The sequence below is a fragment of the Boleophthalmus pectinirostris genome, unplaced genomic scaffold (assembly GCF_026225935.1).
Source record: "Boleophthalmus pectinirostris isolate CB_2022bp ecotype Guang Dong unplaced genomic scaffold, ASM2622593v1 HiC_scaffold_7, whole genome shotgun sequence".
Lineage (NCBI taxonomy): Eukaryota > Metazoa > Chordata > Actinopteri > Gobiiformes > Gobiidae > Boleophthalmus > Boleophthalmus pectinirostris.
In genome coordinates, this window is record NW_026571473.1 from 15,450,592 (window position 1) to 15,460,683 (window position 10,092).

The window sequence follows — 10,092 nt, forward strand, 5'->3', positions numbered from 1 at the left end:
AATAACAACACTGTATTTTAAAATAGCAGATAATGTTAAAAATATATATATATATAATAATAATAAAATAAAAGCCCAGAATCTCTCAGAATCTCTGATCTTGGTGCTTGAACAGTGAGCTGTGTGGTTTGTTGGTCTCATGTTGTTTGTCCTATAGGTATAACAGGTTATTTTAATAGATCCATGTTATAACTAGAATGCTTTGGCTGTTTCCTCAGAAGAGTTACGAGAGTTAAGATATTAAGGTGACATGTCTCAGTTAATTTACACTGATTTTGGTGCCATTCTCCTACCTGTAGGAGAATAGTGCCATCCAAATCAGTGTAAATCAGCTGGCAAGACATACCATAACATTAAGGGAAACATGTCAAGATATGTGTTAACAACTCGCTGGTCTGTAAAAAAGAACAGTTATTTTGATATAATAAGTGGGAAAATGCATTGTTGGAAGTGAATTGGATTTGGGAAGCACTTGTGATTTTAATACTTCAAATGTATATGGTTAAATTCACAAAACTCCACTGGTGTTAAAAACTAATACATTGGATTGATGCTAACTGAAAGCACTACTCTGTTAGAAGCTCTGTTACTCAAGTTAGACTTAATCTGAGCTTTATCTTAGCACAGTCTGACCATCTAAGTAAATAGTTTTTCAGTTAGTCACTCTCAGCTTTTTGTTGAAAACCAAACACCTAAACAGGACCATGAACATTTGTATTGATTTCACAGACTCCTGAAAATGCGTTGTTTAAATCCATTAAGTGTTTTTTCTTGAGTTTCTTAAAACTTTTTGACAGTGTCTGCTAATGTGTGCATGTCATCATGGTAACTGATGAACATTCCACCAATAGGGACACATGTAGAACATCCCCAGCGTGATGTCACAAGTATCAATTAATGACAGCACAGGTACAGCTACTCATATCTTCAGTGTTAGTTAAAGAAAGGCACAGATACACCAGGTCAAAATATTTAGATTTTCAAATTAGAAGTATCGAATCAAGGGGGCCTCACAATGGGTTCTATTGTTATATCTTAGCACCATGAAACCAAATCTTCTCCACATGCTCTTTGTTCAGCTTGGAGAAGTCCCAGAAAATATGGCTCACCTTCTTGGACCACATGATCAGATACTCATTCTCCGGCTGCGTGAGAAGAGAATGACAAACATAACATACAACCTGACAGAAGCGGGCCAGCACCAGCACATACAGACAATCCCTCTCAGCCTCATTCAGGGGAAGTTCACTCTCCCATCCCGCCAGCACTGCTCCTCCCACATCTATGGGGTTAGGATGTATTACCATCATATGCATTATCGCAATGGCCAGTTCATGTACGTAAAATCCGCTGTTCATGTCTCCAAAGTCTATGATGCCACAAATCTTGTAGCAGCCGTTGGTATCAGGTTGGACAAGCAAATTGAGGTCATTGAAGTCTCCTTGATTTATGCCTGTATGAAAAAATATTATATATATGTGTAATTATCATCATTAAAGGTCCTATATTACATGAAACTGACTCTTGTGAGCTTTAAGACAGATTATAATGCTGTTACCTCCTTAATAACATTCCTGGAATTGTGTTTTTTTTTTAATAACGCTTTATTATAAGTATGTCTACCACTTCAAAGTTACTCTGTCCCACCCTGTGATGCCTGTAGTGGTAGTAGTCAGGTTAGCTTTACCTTAGTTCAGTAGAAACTGGCAAATCCAGATATAAATAATTCAAATTATTCTAGTGAAGGTGTATGGAGTTTAAAAACACAAAGGAGTACCTCCTGTATTACCACATGGTGAAATAGAGTATTTCCTGTTTGATAGAAGAACTGGGGTTTGCAGGGTTTGTGTGTTAAACATGAATGAAATGAAATGGTGAATGAAACAAAACACAACTGATGATGAGGACACATCGTAACATAGATCAGAAAATAGTGTAATATGGGCTCTTCAACAAATAGGAGCTGTAGCAATAATACATAAAGAACACAATTTATCTTACTGACATTTTCTGAAATAGGGATATTGAGGCGCCACAGATGATTTGAACAGTTCAATCACAGACTTCATCACTTCTTGAAGGCGGTCTCCATCCAATACGTATAAGACCTTTTCTAATGCAGGAAGGTTTGACAGTTTCCAGACAAAGTTATCTCTGTCAAGTACACTGACACTGGGGTGTTTCATCTGAAAAATAGAACATTTAGTTGGTAATGGTTTAGAAAACGTCAACATGCATTGCTCATACGTTGCTTCATACATTTTGTAAAACTTTGTCGACTTTAGCAGCCATCTTGCCAGTTTCATACAATAACTGTGGAGTGAGAGGAACCTTGGATATGTTTTTTCCAGGTAAATAACTCAACAGTCGTACAAGATACTTCTGACGACCATAGCCACAATCTGTCATTAGTAAAGCCAGTGTAAACAAAAATGGACAGTACAGTAAATTAATATATTGTCTTATATTACACAAAACTGAATCTTATGTGCTTTTAGCCATGTTAGGATGTTGTTGTTACCTCATCAAAAATATACCAGTTGTATTTTGCTTAATTTACATATGTTACCCTTTATCATTAGTCTGTCTCCAAACGCAACGTTGTGATGTCATGTAGTGGTAGTTTTCAAGTTAACAACTACCTTTTAACTTTTGGTCACCAGAGATTGGCAATTCCATGGCTGAAATCATCCAAATGATTGTAGTGAAGGTGCATGGAGTTTAAAAAGTCAGTGGGTCATTTCCTGTATAACCACATGACATCAGAAGGTGGAACAGAGTGTTTTCTATTTCTGTTTGAGAGAAGAGTTTGTGTATTAAACATGTGTGAACGAAATAAAACATAACTCCAGGTATGTTTGTGATGAGGAAACAATATAATCAGAAAATAGCATAATATGGGCTGTTTAAAGCATCTCATCTCATTTCAAAATATTATCTTTGCTTTAATTAACTTAATTTTTTAGAGATGCAGTACCTAGTTCGCGTAAACTCATAAGTTGCCCTGTTGTGGTAGGTATCCCCTTTTGAGTTGGAATCCCATTCTCAAGCAGGAAAGACATGGCAAAGGTTTGGACTTCAATAAGAGTGGGGTTTTTGCTGTCTTCAGAGTTTGATATTTTCAGAACATACTCATTTCCATTTGTGGATAAGACATAGAAGTTCTGGTCATCATAACTGGGCAGGGTGTGGATCTGAGAGGTCGTGAGGTCATACAGGCTCTTCAGCATGTCAGAGGCCTGGGCCAGACTGAAGTTGGGTTTTGAACAATTTTCCGACATATTCTGGAATAACACAAGCAGAGGAAACATGTTTAAGACAGACGTGAAGATTTAGTTTGTCTCAGTAATTTCCATACAAATTAAAATTATAAACATAATATAGATTTTTTTTCCCTTATTTGTGCTACTATGTATGCAATGCTAATGCAGTTTTGAAAGCAACAATCTCTGTTAAGATACAGTTCTTGTAGAGCTGATCTTGAAATATGATCAAAATGTGCAAAAGAACAGGGAAAAAAAAACTGCAGCCAGTCACAAAAAATGAACATGTGTGTCAAATAGTAAGTCAATGCTATCTGAACAAATATAGTGTAAAGCTTTAAAGGTGCAACATGTAACTTTTTGGTTGAGGGTTCATCATTGTCATTGTTATATGTTATTGCTCTGTCATTTATTCAATTACAGGTGGTTTTGTTGCTCAGAAATACTTAGAAAAACAGGTATTCTGACAGTGAGCAAGACTGAGCCTGTGACCGTGCCTCTTCAGCGATCAGACATGTAACTTGGTCTGGTTTGGTCTCCATGAAGATGATGTAAGGAGAAAAGCATTTGACAGGCTCTCCACCACAAAACTTTCATAGTGCACCTTTGAACTAAATTATGAAACATACACAACATAAACATACAATCATCAAGACAAGAATCAAATCTGCAAAACAATAAATTAATGAGTTAATTAATGAAAACATACACACACACAAGAATCCTACCTTGAGGAGAAAAATTCAGTTTGTCGAATGGACAAAAGTTAGTTTGGTTGAAGACGTTTCGCAGCTCATCCAAGTTGCGAAACGTCTTCAACCAAACTAACTTTTGTCCAGTCCACAAACTGAATTTTTCTCCTCATGGATTCTACCTGGAGGACGGAGGGATTCTTCACAAGAATCCTACCTTGTTCTACTTCCTGATGTCTCCAGCAGTAATGAATAAGTAGGTGCATTTAGGTTTTGAGTCTTTGTAGGTGTGGCTATGGATAGGGGGAGTATTTTGTGTGTATCTTGTTTAGGAAAGGAAAATGTAGTGCAAGGTAAAAGAAAATAACAATGTATAATAAAAATAATAATGTAACAAATGCATTAGTAAAATACCATTGCTTCAGAATAATATTACTAAAGGACTTTTTAATTCATCTTTAACATTAATTGGTCAACATAAAGCTTTGTCACTTACTCACTTTATGGAACGAGTAGGTTTTACATTGTATTATAAATTCAAAGTTATATTTTGAAGTAGAATAGAATATTAAGTAGAAGTTGTTTAACTCTATGTCAAAGTTTCCCATCACGTTCTGTCGTAGAATAACTTAAAATGCAGGCCACAGGAGAGTTTCAGTTTATACTTACGCTGAATCATACTTGCTCAAATTAAGAAAAAAAAATAGAAAAACAATTTTGGGACAGTTTATTTATTATTAAGTATTTTGAGATCAGAAAATGTGTTAAATATATTTTTGAATAAGAAGTGATAGTCTATACAAACACAAAAAACACAAAAATGAGAGAGATGAGAAATGATTCTGACTATGTGTAACAAGTGGTGCTACTCTTGTGATAATAATGAGTCAGATTGACCTGAGTAAAACAGTAAGTGCAACAATAATCCAAAGATTAGAACATCAAGCATGTCCTATTTATTTACTCTTGTATTCCCAAATGAGTGAATGTAATCCTGAGCTGCCCACACATGTTGTTTAGCGTCTTCCTCATAGTTGTCACAGTGGACATTTGTATCCATTTTGTTATTCATTTATTTATGGGACCACCAGTGTTTCAGGTTCAACATTCTGTTATAAAGGGCTCTCTTGACAAAGTTTTACTTTGAAATACTGTGACTCTAAAATTCCATAACACTAGCAACCAATTAAAACCAGCACTATTACATAATCCAGCAATATCCAAATCAGTACAACTACATGACTTAACTGTTGCACACACCACACAGTGCTCATGACTGCTTTGAAGCCCCCTTTAGTGGTGTGTGGTGGACTCACTGTCAAATCTGTCTGAAATACATAAAAAATAAAAAAAAAGTTTTATATTTCTTTATGACTTTGAGCTCACAATCCAGTAAATTCTAATTATCATGTGCTAAAAAGGAAAATCAGATAAGTTTTTCCTCGATGCACAAAAGAGAGAGCCACTGTATGTGGGAATGATCGTGTATGTTAGCTTTGTATCTTTAAATTGCTATAGCAACAATCCTGATTTTTCATCATTCTAAAATTCACGGGTAGAAATTTCATATGAAGTTAAAAAAAATGTATTGGTTTTAATAATAAAACTATGATGAATCATATAATACGTATGTATTATACATACAGAACATGATTGTTGAGGCACTTTGATATTTAAAGGTCCTTACATTACACAAAATTGACTCATGTGAGTTTTAAGCCATGATAGAATGTTGTTATCACATCAAAAACATACCTGGAGTTGTTTTCTGTTTAATTCATACATGTTTGAGTATTCTTTTATTTTTAGTCTGACTACATCTCTAAAGCTCAAACTGCTGTTTCACCTTGTCATGCCATGAAGCGGTGGTTTTCAAGTTAACACTTAACCTTTTGTTTAGTAGAGATTGTCAATTCCAGATCTGAAAGTATCCAAATAATTCTAGTGAGGATGTACAGAGTTTAAAAACACAGTGGAGCACTTCATGTATTACCACATTACAGCACGAAGTGGAACAGAGTGTTTTCTGTTTGAGAAAAGAATACAGCCTACAACTCAAGATATGTTTTAGATGAGGAATATAACATGGATCAGAAAATAGCATAATGTGAGACCTTTAAGAGTTGAACGTTCCATCTAATTTTGAATTACAAAACTGCACCGCACTGTCAAACCATACTTTCTCCACGTGCTGTTTGCCCAATTTCCAGATGTCCCGAAGAATACTGATACCTTTCCTCGATGTTGTCATCAGATACTCCTCATTCTCCGGGTGCATAAGAACAGAATAATGGGCTAAAACCAGGGACTGACAGAATCGGCCTACGACCAATATATACAAACAGTCCCTCTCTGCCTCATTCAGGGGAAGTTCACTCTCCCATCCCGCCAGCACTGCTCCTCCCACTTCTATGGGGTTTGGGTGTTCTATCATCATGTACATTATAGTAATAGCCAACTCATTAATGTAAAATCCACTGTTCATGTCTCCAAAGTCTAGTATGCCACAAATCTTGTGGCAGCCATTGTTATCAGGTTGGACAAGCACATTAAGGTCGTTGAAGTCTCCGTGGTTTATGCCTGTGTGAAAATATAAACACAGAATTCACTGTAAACAGTTAAGACAGAGGTGATTTGATTTTAAAGGTTCTACATACTGAATTAATCTTAATAATAAATCTAATGTATGTTGACTTCATTGAGTTTTAAATGTACACTGTGCAGCTTTTCTGATGGAGGGTCTGCCATCAGCTTGTCTCCAAGGAAATGTTGTTGCTTTGCCTGGTGTGCTCCACAGTATGGCATTAGACAAATATATCTAGTATGTATTCAACTACAGGTGTTTTTATTTCTCAAAACTACAGTTAAAACATGCATTATTACTGTGAACAGGCCCACTTCTCCACAGATCTGATCCGTAACTTAGCATTGTAATGTGGCCTGTCTCCATGCAGATAGTTAAGTTAAATGTTATCCTGTTGAACATTCCGGAGAAAAACATACAACAAAACAATAAAATGAAATGGTACGACTGCTATGGTGTTCTCATTCTCTCCTGCAGTAAGTTTATGTTTTGTAAGTGTTGCTTATAAAACATCTAAAATGAATTGATTTTAAATACAGTGCAAACAATGTCTACTTACATTTGCGGAATCGTGGGTAACTGGGTACTACTGTAGTCTTGTAGAGATCAATAACTGACTTAACCACCTCTTGTAGTGGCTCTCCATCTAATACATACAGATATTTTTCTAATACAAGAAGGTTTGACAAACTCCAAATGAATCCATCTCTGTCCAACTCTCTGATATAAGGATGGTCCATCTGTAAAACCAGTGAAATATGATATAGTTTTTGTATGGTTTACAAATAATGCATCAGTGTTTCCCATTAATACAGGAGACTATGGTGGCTCCCCTTAAACTAAAATTCTCTCCCATAGTCCAACAACTTGGGCTATATTGGCATCACAAAATTACACTTTGTTGCCCATTGTCTTATTATAAACAACATATTTATTCTGGGCAAAAATTATGTTAAATTAAATAAGCAACAAACATCATCAAATAAAGTTGTGCCACCAAAGTCTCCCCTATGGCATGGGTGTGCAACTCATATTTACAGAGGTCCAAAATTAAAAACTGTGACTAAGTCATCTGCTAAACTATATATTCAAATATTTCTACAAAATCTGCTTGTTTTCTCTTCTTTCGAGATATATAATGTTAAACCCTTTTCTTATTAAAATAAATGTTTAATAATAGTTTTGCTTCAACACCAAACCCAGAACAAGCATGATATAAAACAATAACATTTTAAATAAATAATGTTTCTATATCTGTAGCTGTTAAATACCTTTTGTAGAATTTTGTCCATTTTAGCTGCCATCTTACCAGTCTCAAATAGTAACTGTGGTGTGAGGGGGACTTTGGATATTGTTTTTCCAGGTAAATAACTTAACAGTCGAACAAGATACTTCTGGTGACCATAGCCACAATCTGTCAACAATAAAAACAAGTTAAGCAACATTCTGCAATAGTCAGACCTACAAAATACAGTGAAATGGTTTGATTAGCAATCCTTAGAATGCATTATCCATGTTACTACTAGTTACTTTTTAACCTTTAAACCTATTAACCTTTAACCTTTACTGTCTTTGTGCTATGTTAAATGTAAAGTACAGAATAGCAACTGTCCTTCACGCAAATATGACACTGGTAATAGGAGTGACACGAATGTTATTTTCAATACAACTTAATAAATATACTGAAGTCTTATACTAGAGTATTCTAAGCAGGAAATGTCAAACTTTGTCCTATTTATTATGTGATTCTTTTTCTCAGTATTGATACTTCAGTTCAAACGAGTTTACATCTAGTTTTGATATAGGTTTAGTGCCTATTAAAATAGATTAGCTTTTTTTCTTATTTTATTTTATTTATTTATTTATTGACCAAACCTGGCCTAAAACACTGCAAACCTTAAAATACTTAAAATAAAATTTTAGTTTTAAAATAACTTAAAATTATATATGACACTCCCTAGTAACAAGGTCCATCTAATGTAACAAAACCTCTTACCTAATTCTTCAAGACTCATGAGTTGTCCTGTGACTGTTGGTGTAGCAGTTTGAGCTGGAATCCCATTCTCATTTAAGAAGGACATGGCAAAAGTCTGGACTTCAATAAGGGACTGGTTTTTGCTGTCTTCAGAGTTCATAATTTTTAGAACGTACTCTTTTCCATTTGTGGATAAGACATAGAAGTTCTGGTCATCGTAACTGGGCAGGGTGTGGATCTGAGAGGTCGTAAGGTCATACAGGCTCTTCAGCATGTCAGTGGCCTGGGCCAGACTGAAGTTGGGTTTTGCATGTTTTTCAGACATGTTTTCTGAGACACATAAAAAAAATAAGTTTGATTGCACATCAGATGAAATGTGGGATAAACAAAGAGAAAACTATTGGTAGACTTCTATAGGTTAATAATCAATCATATATTTAGGCTACTACCTTTTATTTCCTTGTTTGCATTATTATTATATTATGTCGTCTAATACCAGGTTACACAACAAATTAACCATATGTTTTTGTTAATACTCAAAACAGTTACACTATTTGAGAGAAAGCTATGATAAGGCTTTATAGTTTACTTTATTTAAAATAAATAAAAGTAGCAGCACGCGGATCGGCGGCAGAAGGCTACATTAGAGGCCACGTTCCCATACAGGATGTGTCCAGCTCATAGTCTATGGTCCAGCTGTATGACCACATGTGCAGAAAACATCCAGTTATAGACTGCAGGCTACAGTTATCCCGTTATTTGCGCGAATTGCACTTACCTCGAAGTGCGATTTAAAAAATGAGTAAACCACTTCAGCCACTCGCTCACAAGTATCGATCGGCCACGTACTCTTGCGGGCAAGGGTCGCGCAGTCTGTCGTCTACGTCTGTGCATCCGGGCTGTTCTTTCAAAGTAAAAACCTTTTTTGTTGTCGCCCACAAAATTTAAACTTGATTAACTAATACTTTGCTCCTGTTTTATAGCTACCTTACGCTTAGGTCTAGTCCATAGACTGTATATGGTCTAGCTTATAGCCTATGGAAGAAACCTATAGCTTATTAGTTTTCTGAAAACACAAAAAGTGAATTTGTATAACTTAGGTCAGAAATGTTTGGCTAAACAATTTCTGTAATTTGGGTAATTGGTTAAGTAAGCACCCTCCGCATTTGATTTCCGTTCATGAGTAAATGTAGCAACAAAGGACAGCTTTTGTGATATGGATGTGGACCAGGTGTTGAGTGCATCAAGGTGATCAGTTTGTTTGTGTGTGTGTGTGTGTGTGTGTGTGTGTGTGTGTGTGTGTGTGTGTGTGTGTGTGTGTGTGTGTGTGTGTGTGTGTGTGTGTGTGTGTGTGTGTGTGTGTGTGTGTGTGTGTGTGTGTGTGTGTCACTAAACAATATAATCAAAACAACATCAAACCCTTGATCATTTTAAAAAGGTGCAGTTGCAACATGGTTGGACTTGTTTTGTTCTAATCCCTGGCAGCTTAGTTCAAACTCCTCCAGCCACTGAATGTCCTGAGGTGGCTGTGGCTCACACAGAGAAAAGTCCACCACTCCTCACAATTTAATCCAACAA

General features: G+C 35.8%; 2 protein-coding genes across 2 annotated transcripts; both read right to left on the reverse strand.

Moving 5' to 3' along the window:
* Positions 1-963: 963 nt before the first annotated feature.
* On the reverse strand, positions 964-3,333 carry LOC129412084 (hydroxylysine kinase-like). Its single transcript, XM_055165061.1, has 4 exons — positions 2,978-3,333; positions 2,260-2,402; positions 2,006-2,186; positions 964-1,453 (listed from the first exon to the last, which is right to left on the reverse strand). The coding sequence occupies exons 1-4, from the start codon at positions 3,309-3,311 to the stop codon at positions 1,029-1,031; spliced, it is 1,083 nt and encodes a 360-aa protein (XP_055021036.1). The 5' UTR covers positions 3,312-3,333; the 3' UTR covers positions 964-1,028.
* Positions 3,334-4,202: 869 nt separating this feature from the next.
* hykk.2 (hydroxylysine kinase, tandem duplicate 2) lies at positions 4,203-9,393 on the reverse strand. The gene is made up of 5 exons (XM_020924623.2): positions 9,293-9,393; positions 8,536-8,844; positions 7,811-7,953; positions 7,099-7,279; positions 4,203-6,535 (listed from the first exon to the last, which is right to left on the reverse strand). Exons 2-5 carry the CDS (start codon positions 8,837-8,839, stop codon positions 6,072-6,074), a joined length of 1,092 nt encoding a protein of 363 aa, XP_020780282.2. The 5' UTR covers positions 8,840-8,844; positions 9,293-9,393; the 3' UTR covers positions 4,203-6,071.
* Between the last annotated feature and the right edge of the window lie 699 nt (positions 9,394-10,092).

Coding starts and splice junctions, on each gene's coding strand:
- LOC129412084 (XM_055165061.1), bottom strand. CDS start 3,311: ATGTTTCCTCTGCTTGTGTTATTCCAGAATATGTCGGAAAATTGTTCA. Junction 2,403..2,977: donor TATGAGTTTACGCGAACTAG/GTACTGCATCTC, acceptor TACTAATGACAG/ATTGTGGCTATGGTCGTCAG. Junction 1,454..2,005: donor ATATCCCTATTTCAGAAAAT/GTCAGTAAGATA, acceptor TTTTTCATACAG/GCATAAATCAAGGAGACTTC.
- hykk.2 (XM_020924623.2), bottom strand. CDS start 8,839: ATGTCTGAAAAACATGCAAAACCCAACTTCAGTCTGGCCCAGGCCACT. Junction 7,280..7,810: donor TGGACAAAATTCTACAAAAG/GTATTTAACAGC, acceptor CTGGTTTTACAG/ATGGACCATCCTTATATCAG. Junction 6,536..7,098: donor TTACCCACGATTCCGCAAAT/GTAAGTAGACAT, acceptor ATTTTCACACAG/GCATAAACCACGGAGACTTC.